Source organism: Naegleria gruberi (assembly GCF_000004985.1).
Source record: "Naegleria gruberi genomic scaffold NAEGRscaffold_44, whole genome shotgun sequence".
NCBI lineage: Eukaryota > Heterolobosea > Eutetramitea > Acrasida > Naegleriidae > Naegleria > Naegleria gruberi.
In genome coordinates, this window is record NW_003163283.1 from 282,993 (window position 1) to 299,246 (window position 16,254).

Genomic DNA, 16,254 nt, shown 5'->3' on the forward strand with positions numbered 1-16,254 from the left:
TTTCCAACATTAATAAATTAAATATCCAATAATAACAAATTATATTGACAATAATTCCAGATATTGCTCCTCCCTTTTGATGATGATTATATTTCCTGTTGTTCGTTATCATTTCTCTCCGATAAAAATCATAAGAAAAACACAAGCAGTCTCTCTTTGATTTCAGCACAGTCGCCACACAATCCAAAATTGTTGTGGGTGGCCCTGTTTTTGCTTTTTCGTAGTGTGGAGCTTTTTTTTGTGTGTTTGATTTGTGGTTTTGCAAAGACATAATTGGCAGAATATCATACACGAATGGGCATGTTCCCAACCAGATATGATCATATCTCACTGTTTACATGTTTAATGGAACAAACTTGAGAATCTTGAGAATGGATTTAATTGATGTTTTATTTGAGTTATAAGAGAGTAGCTCTTTCACCAGAGACACGTTTGTAATTCCTTACAAACATGACAACGGTCACAATGAGTAAGGCAACTGCAAAGATTAAGAAGAGAGCACATAGGGAAATAATGATACCAAAGAAGGCCTTACCAACTTTCATATCTTCTGAAATCACACAAGTATTCTTTGAGGCATTGTAATCATAACCATCATCACAAGCGAATGGACAATTGTTGGTAGTGGATGAGTTGGTGTAGACTGCATTTTCAGCTGGCTTATTAGTACAAGCAGTACAGGAAAGTTGACCTGGGTTATATTCACCAATGGCACATGGAATGCAGTTCTTCTTTTCAGCAGAGAAACCAAATCCAGGATTACAGCTGGTCAAGATACAGGTTGGAACATATTTACCAGTGTTGGTATTACAATTTTGAACACCTTGTCCATTGGTCAAGTTACATGCCTTGGTTTGCCATTTAGCACAAATATCAAAGAATTTCATAGTATCAATCCAAACCTTTGATCTATCAACAGCACTTTCCTTAGTATAACTCAATCTGAAATCAGAACCTTCAAAGAAGAATTCCAAAGGAGTTAATTCATTTTGATTCCAAGCATAAGCTTCACGAATGGCAAATCTGAATCTTGATTGAACTGGAAGTGGCTTTGGAGTAACATCTGAATTAATGTTCAAACTCTTAATATCAGCAAGTAAATCTTCAAATTCATAAACTTGACCACCTGGAACTTGTGCAATTTGTTGTGGTTGACCACTCAAACCACCAACGACAACAGTCTTTACCTTTTGAGATTCTTGGAGGTGACGAGTGAACAATGCACAAGTGGAGGCACATCTACCATTTGAGAGGAGAATGAAATCATCTGGTGAGTACTTTAACAAATCTTCACCAGTGAAATAGTAATTATCAAATGATGGTTGACAATAATTTTCCTTAAGAATGGATGAATAGAATGCTGGTTTTCCATCAGTACCTCTAATGTAACTCTTTTGATTGGTATACCAAGTTTCATCTTTGAAATTCTTTCCATCAATAGTCTTCCAAGTAGCAAAATTCCAAATAGAATCAGCATCTGGTGACAATTTGGTTCCAGCAGTTGCTAATTGTCTTCCCAATTCTGTGGCAATCATGTCAGTTCTAGCAAAGAGAGTTTCAAAATTGCTAGAGAAGGCATTAGAGTGCAAATATTTAATGAGGGCATAACCCAAACATTCTTCACCACCTATTTGTTATTAAATTAATCAGAATAGTATTAGTATTTGGAAATTATTTGAATAATAATGTTAAAATAGAATACATACCACCATTGTTGGTAACATCGACAATAATACGTGGAATCTTATTGAGCTTGGCAAGATACATGGCTGTTTGGAAATCTTTAGCAAATTGAACTTCATCTTTTGGAACAAAAGATTCAACAGTAATAACACCAACCTTTCCATCAATTTGGAAATAATTAACTTGATCACCAGTGATGAGATTGACAATATTGTGAGTATCCTTGGTTGCTTTAGACAAAAGTGGAAGAGTTCTCTTTTCTTGGAGAGGATCGACCTTCTTTTCCTCATTGGTCAATCTAGCTCTATTAGCAGTAGCAAGACATGAGGCATAGAAATCGTTTGGTGATTGATAATTAATCAATGAAGAACCAACCCAAGGAATATTAACAGTACTAGTAGTTCCATCAGTAGCCAAAATTTCATAGGAAACAATTTCACCATTAACTGGGAATCCGAGTCTATTCAAAGATCTAGTCATGAACAAGTTAGAGATGGCAACATTGAAACGAGCTCCTTCATCCTTGTAACCACCAGCATTAGCATTAGCCCAATCGACAATATGTCTAATAGCAACCTTTCCATGAATTTTGGTAATTTCACCTCCAACAAACTTTTTCAAATCATATCCCAAACCAGTATAATAATCAATAATTCCAGAAGCATTATTGAGAGAGGCAATTCCAATCTTTTGAACATTATCAGCATCATCGAGATAGGAAATGATAGAGAATGGTTGTCTCAATACTAAATTTCCATAACATTGAGGAGCAAAATATAAAGTATGTCCATCATTGAGTTGTCTGAAGAGAGCAACAATTGATTGATGGAAATCAAAATCATATTCAAAGGTTTCTTGGGAAATCTTTTCCAATTCAGCCAAAAGATCAACTCTAATATTGAAACGTGGATCGGTAGCATTCTTTACATATTCACGAAAGACGTACATTGGAATTGTCTTTTGAATACTAGAAAGTGTTTGTTTAGAAATTTCGGAATCCAATGTAATGTTATAAACACATGATTTAATCGAGTCGTATGAAATAGGAGTATCTATTCAATCAATAGTATTATTAATGATGATGATCCATGTTTAAATTCCAAGTTGATGATGATGAAATTTACAATATAAAATAATTCCAACGTCATCATGATGACGATTTAATAAAAACAATTTTAAATTCCAAATTTAATTAATAGGTAATGATGAGTTATCCACTTTGAATTTTCATCAATTTTTAAGAATACCTACTTGGTGTAAATTGACAAACATTTTGAGCCTCCGAGAAACCACACAGCACAAGGCAGCTAGTGGCAACGACCACAAGCATCAACGTGGACAGCAAGTGAGAGGACATTCTAGAGTTCATTATTTTTTTTAAAGTCGAAAAAAGCAATTCACACAAAATCACTGCAGTAATAACGTTTTGCAGTTTTGGGAAGTATCATGCAAAACTAAAATTGTACAACTCCGAGAAGGAGATTTTTCGGAGTTCATTGTTGAGATATTGGAAGCGCAACTAATTTATTGTTGTTGACTATATCGTTCTTCCAAAGTTTCCAAAACTGAGATGATTGTCACGAGACCTTGAATAAAGTTGGTGTCGTAAACTGGTTGATGGAGGAGGTTTTGGTGAACGTGGGAAAAATCAATAATTTTCATTGAAAAGTTCTTGTTTCTATCGTAAACAATTAAAAGTGAGCTAGCATACATTCTAAATTTGTCGTTTTTCTCTGTGAATAAATGGTGAATCTTTCTTACTTCTTTCAGTAAAAGATTAGTGACGTGTCTTCCTACACTAACACGAGTTTCTTCATCAAACCCATTACTAAATAAGAAAGTTTCCATTGCTTCAACAATAGTATCAGGGGTGACACTTCTTCCCCACTGTCTATCAAAATATTGATATTCCTTTTTTACAATGTCATAGATTTTAGCTCCACTAATTCTCATTCCTAGTTGGTGTTGATAGACGTACTTGGATTCTTCTTCCAAAATCTTTTGTGGTGAGGCATCTTCGCCATAGGTTCTTTGACCCATTTTAATGTCCATCACATTTGGATGATCCATATTAGCTGTAATATCCTCTAATACTATAAAATCGATTGGTTTGAAAGTTTGTTGTGAAGGAAGTGTTGGTGTATTGGCAGGTGACACTGATGATGAGGACACTTCCGATGAAGATTGACTATTCAAATCACTATTAGTACTAACACCTGCTTGTTGTAAATATAAAGTATCCATCACTGAGCTGTTTGATGTAATATCAGGTATTTCTCCTTCTTCCAAAGGTACAAAAGTTCTTTGCACTCCATAATATTTCGGAATGAAAGGAAGAAGATAGGCTGCCAATTTAACTTGATTCTCATAGAAATGAACCTCTGACCACGATCTCTTCTTTCCTGGTTGTATTGCCTTGTATATTTTACAATCCCTGACCATCAATGAAAGTTCCTTTTTTTTCTTTCTCGTTCCATGCCCAGCCACTTGATTCATACAAGCCTCCAAACAATTTATATCAATAGGTGTAATCTTCAACTCTCCATAATCTGTTTTTTCAATATAGTACTGTTCTTGTTGATCAGCAACTAATGATGAGGATGACTCTCCACTGACGGCGGACATTTTTCGCTTTTTTTTTCTTCTTCGTTTTTTCAATTGTTTTGTATTGATGTTGTCTTGTTGTTGTTGTATTGTTGGTGATGATAATGATGATGGAAAAGAATCTTCATCTGGTGTTGAGCAGTATTCTTCTTCTCCTTCATCATCATCATTCGTTGGTGCATTAAAGATATTGTTATTATTAACGATCATTTGAAGATTGAATTGGTTGCTGTTATCGGAATACAGATGAGTTTTAAAAGTTTTCATCAGCCATGTGATGATGAATATCTAGATCACGAAAAACTTGGGGTGATGATGAACTTGGTTTTTTTATTAATTTAGAATTTGGAAAAAAATTGAAATTATAAAAAAATTCAAGTTTATGAGTGAATTATTATTTACTACAAGAATGGATTGTGATTTAGATATGAGACTTGCCATCAAGAATGATAAAAGAGTGATCATTGTAAAAATTGAAAATGTACCAATACCAGTAACAACAACGGAAGAAACCAAATGTGAAATTATTGATAACTGCACCCAAGAAGTATCTACAGAACATATCAGTAGTATCAGCAGTCCATTCGAATCTCATTTCAACTGGTGAAGTAATTGGTTGACCAATGATTGGATATTGTGAGCTATATTGAACATTGTAATTGATTTGAGTTTTCTTATTTCTTTCTCTCAATTGAGAAGCAACTTGTGGTGGAATAACAACGAATTGACCTCTTCCATATCTAACTTGTTCCAAAAACTTTGGATTATAATATTGGTGGACGAAAGGATATAAGAAACCAAATGTCAAAATAGCACAAGTCTTCATCAAGGTATATAACAATTCTCTTTGCCATCCAAGATGAACACCATAATAACGAATCACTCCACGACAATCATTTTCAGGTTGCCAAACCACAAACTCATCCAAATTTGGAAAACTTCCACTTGCTTCCATCTTTTCATCTTGAGTTGGTTTTCTTGGCTTTACCTCCTCTGCCCAATGAATTCTCTCATCCAAATGAGAATAATAATGAACTGTCATTTGTCCACTAATGTACCAAATGCCGAGCGTCAAATAATTCAACATGTTATTCCAGAAACATCTAAAAATAATGCCAAAACCATGAGAAGTATCATAATTCAAACGACGATTACCAATTCTCATCTTTCTAACTTCGTAACGAGTAATTTGATTGACGAATAAGAGTTCTGAAAGTCCCAATGTGATTACCTTGAACAAGAAGAACATTATTGCTTCACATGGGTTGTGTTCTCTGCAACCAAAGATTCTATTCTTGACATGACGTTCTTGGTTGAGTTGGTGGATATTGAGAGGGGTCTTTTGCGAGGAAGGAGAGGTGGAGGTAGCTCCTTGCATTTCGTATGAAGCCATTTTGAATAGTTTTTTTTTGAGTATTGTGAAGAAGTGAAGAAGAGAAGAATGAGGGGAAAATTTATTCGAAAGTTGTTTTAAGTTTGTTTTCATGTACTTTCTATATTTGTTATCTTCATGTGGTTTCACTAAATTTCAGTATGCGAAACATCACAATAAACTTGTTACTTGTCATTTTCCTTCTTCATTTGACTGAAGTCTAACATATTACACAAGACATATCCTAATTCACTGAAGTATATTCAAGACATTAGACTTACTAAACTTGGAAGGTTGTCCAAGTTTTTTTTCTTCATGCTGAAAACAAACTTGGCATCTCATGACAACTAACACAAATTCGACTCGGAATACAATTGTAATAACTAAGGTTTTTACAATTTCATACACTTTCTTTTCTTTTAATAGAATCGAATTAACCAAAGCTCTTTTGGTTTATTGGCCAGTAGTTCTATAATATTAATATAATTATAAAAAATGCGTAAACGGACAGAAAGTGATTCTTCTCTGTTGAAATTACCTACAGAAATTCTTAGAGTCATTCTCTCCTTTCTGAACTATCCGAATACATCAGAATATTGGAAAGTTGCAGACGAAACACTTTTCCATCATCCTATTTCAATGATACTTGAAAATATGAAACGAATGGTTTTAAATTTGCAATCTATTTGTTCATTCTTTCAAAATGATGACATTCCGATTGGAAGGGAATTAAACGAATTTTGGATAATTTTAATCCAGAGAGAATTTTACTTTCCAAAAGGATTTATTGAAAGTAAAAAGGAAAAGATCAGACCAAAAGCTAAAAGATGTTATCTACTATTACATAAAATGGTAGAAATGAAATTTAATAATGATTGTTGTGCTATTCGAAACATTCAACATTCAGTTCAAGAATCTAATAATTTCAAAGTGTGTGTAATGGGAGAAGTAGGAGCAGGAAAATCAAATCTATGTAGAAGATGCGCCAATGATGATTTCTTTGAAGTGTTTGATATGGGAACTGTGGAAGAAATTTTTAGAAAACAAATTAGTGTCAATAATCAAAAATTTGACATTGAATTTGAAGAACCTTCCATTTATGGTAAGTTTATTTGAGGATTTTTGAATTCAAAATTGGAATAGATGAGTTTGAAGCACTTAGAGATATGTCAGTTCGTAACTGCCAAGTGTCAATTATTGTATTTCCATCGATTCATGATTCTGTAAAATCACTAGAACATAGTTTTTCTCATTTGTATTATGAAATGCATCGAATATTGAGAATTAAGGATTGTGATGATACTCCATGCATAATTGCATTCACAAAAAGTGATTTACTATCCGAATCAGCAAGTAATAATTCTCAAATCGATACCAAAACTAAAGAAATACTTATTAGAAGATTAATTCGAAACAGGGTCATGCTAAATTGTGGAATTGTGCACATGAGTGCTAAAACTGGACAAGGTACTGAGGAAATTATGAAAGAAATTATTAATCGATATTTAATTTATTCAACCCCAAAAAATCCAACAAAAAAACAAAATTACCAAAATTGGAATACTGAAATAATTTTACAAAAAATAATTAATAATGAAAAGGAAATTACAATATTATATCCAATCAAAAAAGGGGAGAGAAATGTAACATGATGTAAAAAAGGCAAATTTGTAAGTTTTACAAATTTAGAAAGCCAAAACTTTTTGTTTTTCAATACAAAAAAATGCCGTCACATAAACGAAGCCGATCCTCGCTCACTTCAACAACATCATCATCAGCATCTAGCGAGGAAAATTCTTCACTGCAAGAAAAGCCTAGCAAGAAAACAAAACGTCCAAAGGCTTTGAAAAAAGTTTGTTCGGATGAAGATTTGGATGATATTCGTATTTATTTATTAACTAGAAAGGTTGATGATACAAGTGATGATTCAGATGAGAAGAATTGGAAACGAGCTGATTATAGAGTGTTGAAGAATATTCCAAATCATGATGATGAGGATGATGAGGTTGAACCTGAATCCGAGCCTGAAGTTGTAGAAAGATCTATTGCTTGTTGTATTAGTGAATTTAATTCTGGACTGTCGGATGATACTGGAGGAGAGGAACAAGTTCGTATTGGATTTTTGTTGGAAAATAAGAGTTCTATTGATGTTGCCTATGTAATTGGGTTTAATGGATTGGAGGCTGCTTCAAAAATTCTTAAGAGTGAACGAACAACACTGATTGGAGATTATAGAAATAATACCAAAGGCTTTTCACAAGACTTTATTGTCAGCAAGAGTAAAATGGCTCAGGACGAAAGTGAAGTAGTTGATCGTGCACTATTAGATAAATTAGGTGTTATTGAGGTGAAGATTCATCGTGCCCAGAAATCTCATCAGGGAAAATCTCATGGTGATAATTCAAAAATTAAATCCACTGAATCTCCACAAATCAAAATTAAAGAGTCCATGATAAAGACTTCAGCCGCAATGAGCTTGAATTTTGGAGCTGTCAAACAAATCCCTTCCCAAAAAGCTGGTGGATTGACAACTTATTTCGATTATAAGGAGCTTCTTATTAACCTTGAAATTAAATATCGTAATTACATTGGATACTTGGTCGAGTTAGCCAAAGCAAATGTTCCAATTGAGCAAAAGAAAACAACTACGGAGTCAGAAAAGAATGAAGAAGAGATTATTGAAATTGAGAGTGATGAAGATGATGAAATTCAAGAAACTACTGCACCTCCACCAATCCAAACCACTCCAGCTTTGGTGTTAACACCATTCAAAAGTCAATCCTTAATGAGCAAAGTGAAAGAAAATGTGTCACAACTAGAAGCCATGTCAACAGAAGACCTTATCAAATTTATCAAATTAATAGACGAAAAGCTATATGAATCCGTGAAAGATCCTTTCAGAAATGAAAACATTGATGGCAGTGTCTTTTTAGCTCTCTCAGGCCAAGAATTAAAAGAATTAGGTATTAAAATTGGAGAACAAATCAAAATCAAGCAAATCATTCAACAAGTAAGAGAGAATTAACCTCCATGTAAATAATTTCACATCAAATTCAACAACAATACAAGCCAAATATTGAAATTCGTGTGCTCACTCGACCTTCCTAATAAGCCAATTACACAAAAAAATGCAACAACATGAGGAAGGAAATTCTTCAAAGTAGGATTGCGGTTATTTTGAAAAAGAAAACATTATCATCATCAACAAGTGTGGAAGAAGAGACGGAGGAGAGAATAGAATCATCATATGGAATGGAACAATATGATATTAATGATGACAAATTAATAAAAACAACAACGGATGAAATAATTATCAAGGAGGAAAGAATTTCGGAATGTAAGAAGGATGAAAATATTCCTGATAATGATGAGGAACAAGAAGAACAAACAATGGCTGAAGAAGGTGCTGCTTGTGAGGAACAAGAAGTGATTCAAGTCAAGACAGAGAAGAAGAAGCGACCTTCTCTGACAAAGGAGGAACGTTTGGAGAAGAAGAGAAAGAAATTTGAAGAAGTGAAAAGAAAAAGTGGTGAGTTGGTGGCAACTTTGGTCCTGAAAGCATTGAAAAAGAAAATGAAAAAGGAGAAGCCAGAAAGCAAGACGAAACAAAGCAAAAAACGAAGCCAAACAAGGAAGAAAGCCGAGAAGATCAAAATTGAAGAAAAGGTCGAGGAAGACGATCGTTCAGAGGCAGAAAATACAGAAGCATTAGAAGTCAATGAAGAAGCTCAGGAATTTGATCAAGAGCTAGGAGGAATGGAATGTGGAGATTTATTGGAAGAAAAACAAGTAACAAAGCCACTTTGGCTTATTTTGATGGAAAAGATGGAAAGAGACTTGGCTCTTTTGAGTACTCAAGAAGAGGAACAAAAAGAACAAGAACAGCCAACACTTTCACCCTCACCCCCACAAGTATCACAATCACAGGAATCTCATTCGCAAGCAGAAAGTAACATTGAAGAGGATGATGAAGAAGAAATAGTATTACGAAAAACTACGGTCGAAAAGCCAAAACAAAAGAAACCTACAAACAGATCAAAAACGAAAACCACACAAAGGAAAACAAAAGTATCCAAAGCAGCTCCCAAACGAAAGCTCGTTACCTCTGATATTCACACAAATGAAGACTATGAAAAGAATAGAAAGAGAACAAAACAAACGAAAATCTTGAGTTTTTTTCAAAGTAATCAAGTAAGCTCTCAATAATATGAATTCATAACATTCAACCTAGGACACCTAAGAATTTTAATTTTCAATATATTTAATAATTTATTAATGGTCGTGTTCTTGTGACTTTTTCAATTCCTTCATATAATCCAATTCTCCCATGACAATTGATCTCAAATAGGAAGCGTTATTTCTTCCAGTTTCCTCAATCAAAGAAGCAAAGATGGATTGTTCACTTCTGGTGAGCAAGTTTCTTGGAGTATCGAATTCAGCTAATTGACCTGCCTTCAAAGCAACAATTCTATCAGAGTCAATGATAGTGTTGAGTCTGTGAGCAACTGTCAAGACAGTTCTGTCAGAGAATTCAGTTCTAACAGTTTCTTGAAGAAGGGCATCAGTTTGCATATCAACATTGGCAGTAGCTTCGTCCATGATAAGAATCTTGGTCTTTCTCAAAATTGCTCTGGCAACACAGATTAATTGTCTTTCACCAATAGAAAAGTTTTCACCATATTCAGCAACCTTGTAAGAAAGTTGACCTTCCAATGACTTGATCTTTTCCTTAATGTGAGATCTTTCCAAAGCTTGCCAAATTTGTTGATCAGTATATTCATCAAATGGATCCAAATTGAATCTGACAGTTCCTGAGAATAAAATTGGATCTTGAGGAATAATTGCCAATTTAGATCTGAGATCATGTAAACCAATCTTGGAAATATCTACACCATCAACAACAATTTGACCTTGAGCTACTTCTGTAATTCTGAACAGAGCTTGCATTAAGGTTGATTTACCACAACCAGTACGTCCCACAATACCAATCTTTTCAGTTGGGTTTACATGGAGGCTGAGATCTCTCAACACAAAGTCGAGTTCTTCTCTGTACTTGAAGTAGACGTTTTTGAGTTCAATTTCACCCTTTTGTGGCCATTCTTCAGCTGGCTTGGTTTCTGGAATACTCTTTGGAGCTTCTTGTGGAATTTCTTCACAATAGTAGAGAACTCTTTCAACAGAGTTCATGGCAGCTTCAGCTTCTGTTGCACAACGAACCAACCAAGAGGCAGTCGAAGTAACAGAAAGAGCATATGACAATGACAGACCAGCCATAGCAGCTGTTGTACCTCCAACTAGGGCAGCAAGTGCAGCAAATAGAATAACTACAGCTCCCACCAATTCCAAACGGAAAGCCAACCATCTTTGAGAAACAAGTTGAGCAAAGTAGGCCTTGTTATTTCTGTCCAATAACTTGTGATTTTCCAATACGAATTCTTCTTGTCTTCTGTATGCTCTAATAGTGGCAATACCAGTGAGGGTTTCACCAAAGTGTGCAAAGAGTGGACTTCTACTGATGGAATCAAGTCTCTTCAATTCACGAGAAGTACTTCTGTAATACTTTTGAACAAAATAGTAAACCAACAAGACTGGAATAATTGGAATGATGAAAAGATAACTGACAGTAGCAATCAAAATCAAAGTACCCAATACTGAAAAGATGCAATTCAGCAACATTCTCAAAGTACCGATAAGACTTCCGTCAATACTTTCAGTATCCTTAGAGAATCTGTTAATAATACGACCGACTGGATTGGTGTCAAAGAAATGAGTTGGTGAGTTCATAATCTTATCCAAAGCCTTGGAGTGCAATTGTTTGGCAGCTCTAAGACCAGAAAAACCAAAGGAAAGTTCTTGGAAGAACATAAAGACGGCACTTCCAACACCCAAAGCAACGTAAATACCAATAAACATTGGCAAATTGTAGCCTAATTCGGTAGGAGTGGCTGGTAGAGTGCCATTAGTAGCATTATTGACATCATAAGATGAGAATACGGTATCAAAGAGTTCAGTGGAGTTGTACATTGTACTATTGGATGCAGTACCATTGGTTGGCAGTATACTTTGTGTGGCAATAGTTGACCATTCAGCCAAGAACCAAGATGTCATAATTTGAGAAGCCTGATTCAATGTAAAGAGTAAAAGAATGGCCAACAAGACAATATAACCACCAGCATATCTAATATAACTCTTATAAACACTAGCCTTGACACTACCTTCAGCACGTTCCTCAGTAGACATTAATTTACCATCTCTCTTCTTGATACTCTTTTCTCCTTCTTCTTCCTTTTCTTTCTTTTCTTCAGTTTCTTCTTCCTTGTCTTGCTTGAAATAGCTCTTGAGCATGGAAGAGAACTTGGAATCACTTTGAACTAATTCAGAGTGAGAGCCTTGAGCAACAATGGCACCATTTTCAACCACAATTACATGATCAGCATCCTTCAAATATTGCCATTGGTGAGTGACTAATACACGAGTCTTGTTTGATAATAATCCACAAATACAATTTTGGAATACAGATCTACCAACATGTTGATCCAATGCAGAGAGAACGTCATCGAATAAATAAACATCAGCATCAGAGTAAACTGAACGAGCTAAAGAAACTCTTTGCTTTTGACCACCTGACAAAGTGATACCCTTTTCACCAATTTCAGTCATGTCTCCGGCTGTTAAAATTTCCAAATCATTTTCCAAGCAACAAGCTTCAATAGTCTTGTAATATTTTTCAGTATTGAAAGGATTTCCAAACAAGATATTATCTCTTACAGTGGCATTTCTAATCCAGGCTTGTTGAGGAACATAGGCAACACTACCAGAAACTTGGAGGTTTCCTGATTGTTTGAACATTTCACCGATAATTGCTGACAAGAGTGATGATTTACCAGAACCAACCAGACCCACAATAACAACCAAATCACCCTTCTTGACTTGAAGGTTAACATGTTGAAGTGTGAAGTCTTTCTTTTCTGGTGCTGATGCCTTTTCCTTATCATCTACAAATTGCAATTCACCTTCAGAAGCTTCTACTACCTCTTCCTCTTCTTCCTCACCTTCAGCAAGTTCAATAGTGACTTGATCTGCTTCTGCTTCTTCTTCATCTTCAAATTCATTGTACTTTTTCTTTTCAGTCTTTGATCCCTTACTCTTGGTCTTTGATTTGAGAGTAGGTTGAGCTGGCTTTTTGGCTTCAGGCTTCTTCTTATCCTTGCTTGCTGGTTCTTCCTTCTTTTCTTGGTTGGACTTCCAAATAAAGGTACCATCTTCAATAATAATTGGACAATCAATATCAGATCCTAAAGTAATATCCTCAATTTCATCGGCAAGTAAATAGTTTTGAAGTCTGTCCAAACTGACCTTAGCTTCAGCAAGGAGGGCAAGAATAGTTGGCAAGAAGGTAGCTGGGAATCTCAACAAGTTGAAATAGGAAAGGGATGGGAAAATAATGTCAGCATCCAACAATCCACCAGTGGCAGCAAAGATAGCAAAAGTGGCAACACCGACAAACAATGGAGCCATAGTCATTAACATACTGGTAACAATACCAATAAATGTTGATTGAGTAATCTTCCACATTTCCTTATTTCTGATTTCCATAATCTTTTTTACAAATGAATTTTCCCAAGCATAGAATTTGATAATTCTAATACCTTGAATAGCTTCATTAACAAACTTGATACGTTCACCAGTAAATTGAAGCATGGCCTTACGAATTTTTTGAACTACTCTGGCAATAGCACCATTTAAGGGAATAACAACAACAATAATAGCAACACCAGCTAAGGTTGACCAACCAATGAGTGAGAATAACATCGCCAAGCATACAAAAATTTGGAAAACACCACTCCATGTCATGTGTAGATATGTCACTAGACCACAAAGCTTGTTAGCATCAATTGCCATATAATTGATAATATCACCAGAACTGATTTTTTGTCTTGCTGAATTGGATAACCTTAAACTCTTTGCATAGATGGCAGCACTCAACCCTGTCTTGAGACGCATACCTTGTGACATGACAATGTGGAAATATTGTTGAATAAATAAAGTACTAAATGTTTGAAGAAGGAAAAGCCCTAAAACTAATAAATAACCCTGATAAACTGGAACTGTCTCGGAATCTCTAATTGTTGAAATGATCATCTTTACCAAAATTGGACTGGTCAATTGAGAAATATCGTAGACAACTTTTAACAAACCAGCCAAGTAAAATCTGAGACCATATGTCTTGTGAATTGCATAAATTAAACTTGGTTTGGATTGTTTTTTCTTCTTAATATTTTCATCGAGTTCGTGTGACTCGACATCTTGATGATCTTTTGCTTTGGCTGCTTCCTTGTCCCAATTCTTCTTAAAGTCATCGGAAAGGTATGCAGCTTCATCAACTTTTCTCAATTTATACAGATCAGATAATTGAAGAACCTTATTGTAACCAGTTTTCATCAATGGATTAAACCACCAAAATGATAATCTGGAGAAGATGTTTGCTGTTTCTTCAGGACAGTCTTGTCTATTTTGTGTGTTTTCATTGAAAGAATTTATCAATGATGATGAAAATGACAGGTATAATGATGATGGTATAATGATGACAATAAATACTAATTAGAAAACTAATAAATTACAAAATAAAACATACTGATGCTCCTCTGCAATTTGAAATTCATCCACTTCTTGAACATCTCTAAAGTATTGATCAACATTTTCAGCCATCTTTTTAGGCTCCGAAGCTTCTTCTTCAGTTTCTTTAAAAGCCAATTGAGGATTCATCACTGTAGGTTGTGAAGCTGTTCCTCTCGTAGCAACATTAGTAAAAACACCACCACCATCATTCTTATTGTATGTCGGCGATGGTTGCATCATTTTTAATTCTATTTAATTCTATTTGATGATGATAATGAGGATGGAACAATTGAAAAAATGGCGTATGTACGCTTCTTGATGTTCCTGTTCCGAATCAGATTCTTCTTTGGCTACAAAAGCTATTGATAGACTTTTTTGCTTTTTTTTTGCTTCAAGAATAATTGTTGTTGATTCTTTTTTGAAGGGAGGAGATGAGACATTAATTCAATGTTGATTGTTGAACAAGAAGAAAGTGCTAGCTTGATGATATTGCACCCGCACGGCCAAAAATTGTGCGTCTCTTACAATGGTGTTGAATAATGTAATTCTGAGTGAAGGAATTTGCTTTGATACCATTCGATAATATTCATGAATGGTGTGAAACTCTTGCTTAATGCACCTTATTGATGTAATTCATTGGAAAGTAAAGATTATCTTGGTGAAGAAAATAATTTTCCGATTTAAAATTAAAAAATTAAAAAAATTTCTGAACAACAACAAGCAACACGGTTCAGAGAATTGATGATTTTCAACAGCAATTCTTTATGACATTAAAAACCGTTCAATGTACAACATGATAGGACTATAAGGAATGTGAATAACATTATTTTGGAGAAATTTGTAAATAGCTACAGATTTTAAGAAGCAATTATTAATTTTCAAAAAACAATTGATGGATTGTGGAATTACAACATATATTCCTTGTTGGTAATCATCGGATATTGTACAAGGGAATATGTGCAAATGTTTTACTTCCTGATTGCTGCATCAAATTATTGAATTTAATACTTTTATCACAATAATACTCATCATTTAGAATAATTAGAACGCAATATAGCCTTGTTCTAAATGATCATCAATAGAAACTTCCCTTTCAACATTTGAAGAGCAAAATTTAATTTCACTCGTGTGAGAAGGAATTATTACCATGATTGAGGAAGATACAACAATAAATACATCCGGGTTGATATAATTATTTGTTATTATTAATAAATTTAATGATGATGATGGTGATGATGAATATTATCTATGATAATGAAATCTACAATCTTCATTTGAAACACCACCATCATCTGTTTAACCAATTTCAATCATTCACTGATGTTATTCTTGAAGCAAAACCCAATCGTCCATCATCACATCATTCAATCATCATTAACTTGTCAAAAACTATTTCTCGTCAACATCAAGTAAAAAAAATTCACACCTTTCACAAGTGTTGAGAGTCGTCATCCATTCTGAAGCACAGAAACAACACATAAAAAACAAAAGGATGAGTAGAAATCGCAAATCCACCAACACTGAAATCATTGAAGATGAGTCCCAATATAAAATCAAAGTCAATGATGATGTTTGGTTACCACTTTCTTCAACAGCTTCAAATACAAGTGAACCTAATACACCAACAACACCATCCGTAGTAGATTCTGGTGCTGAAGCTTTCCAATTGGCACGTGTCGTTTCAATTGATGAATCAAAACAAACAGCAGTCTGTGAAAATTCACTTACAAAACAACAAGAAACTTTTAAATTGACTCAACTCTCACCATCAAATCCACTCAAATTAGATTATGCTTTGGATATGGCCAGTTTATCTCATTTGAATGAACCATCTGTATTACACAACCTCAAATTGAGATATACTAGAGATGATATCTATACATATTCTGGCTTGTTCTTGTTGGCTGTAAATCCATATAAGAATTTGCCAATCTATACAAATGAGGTGATTAAAAAACACTCTGGAAAGAGGAGAG

The 16,254-nt window shown here is 34.5% G+C and overlaps 6 protein-coding genes across 6 annotated transcripts; 2 read left to right on the forward strand and 4 right to left on the reverse strand.

The window, feature by feature from the left end:
* Positions 1-372: 372 nt before the first annotated feature.
* On the reverse strand, positions 373-3,047 carry NAEGRDRAFT_80844 (uncharacterized protein). The gene is made up of 3 exons (XM_002673812.1): positions 2,935-3,047; positions 1,707-2,735; positions 373-1,627 (listed from the first exon to the last, which is right to left on the reverse strand). Exons 1-3 carry the CDS (start codon positions 3,038-3,040, stop codon positions 399-401), a joined length of 2,364 nt encoding a protein of 787 aa, XP_002673858.1. The 5' UTR covers positions 3,041-3,047; the 3' UTR covers positions 373-398.
* A 160-nt stretch (positions 3,048-3,207) lies between these two features.
* Positions 3,208-4,308, reverse strand: NAEGRDRAFT_71150 (uncharacterized protein; the record flags this gene model as incomplete). The annotated part of the gene is made up of 1 exon (XM_002673813.1): positions 3,208-4,308. The coding sequence occupies one exon, from the start codon at positions 4,306-4,308 to the stop codon at positions 3,208-3,210; it is 1,101 nt and encodes a 366-aa protein (XP_002673859.1).
* Positions 4,309-4,708: 400 nt separating this feature from the next.
* Positions 4,709-5,680, reverse strand: NAEGRDRAFT_71151 (uncharacterized protein; the record flags this gene model as incomplete). Its single annotated transcript, XM_002673814.1, has 1 exon — positions 4,709-5,680. The coding sequence occupies one exon, from the start codon at positions 5,678-5,680 to the stop codon at positions 4,709-4,711; it is 972 nt and encodes a 323-aa protein (XP_002673860.1).
* A 1,702-nt stretch (positions 5,681-7,382) lies between these two features.
* Positions 7,383-8,684, forward strand: NAEGRDRAFT_51411 (uncharacterized protein; the record flags this gene model as incomplete). Its single annotated transcript, XM_002673735.1, has 1 exon — positions 7,383-8,684. One exon carries the CDS (start codon positions 7,383-7,385, stop codon positions 8,682-8,684), a length of 1,302 nt encoding a protein of 433 aa, XP_002673781.1.
* A 113-nt stretch (positions 8,685-8,797) lies between these two features.
* Positions 8,798-9,865, forward strand: NAEGRDRAFT_71153 (uncharacterized protein; the record flags this gene model as incomplete). The annotated part of the gene is made up of 1 exon (XM_002673736.1): positions 8,798-9,865. The coding sequence occupies one exon, from the start codon at positions 8,798-8,800 to the stop codon at positions 9,863-9,865; it is 1,068 nt and encodes a 355-aa protein (XP_002673782.1).
* A 43-nt stretch (positions 9,866-9,908) lies between these two features.
* Positions 9,909-14,647, reverse strand: NAEGRDRAFT_58916 (uncharacterized protein). The gene is made up of 2 exons (XM_002673815.1): positions 14,295-14,647; positions 9,909-14,129 (listed from the first exon to the last, which is right to left on the reverse strand). Exons 1-2 carry the CDS (start codon positions 14,516-14,518, stop codon positions 9,932-9,934), a joined length of 4,422 nt encoding a protein of 1,473 aa, XP_002673861.1. The 5' UTR covers positions 14,519-14,647; the 3' UTR covers positions 9,909-9,931.
* Between the last annotated feature and the right edge of the window lie 1,607 nt (positions 14,648-16,254).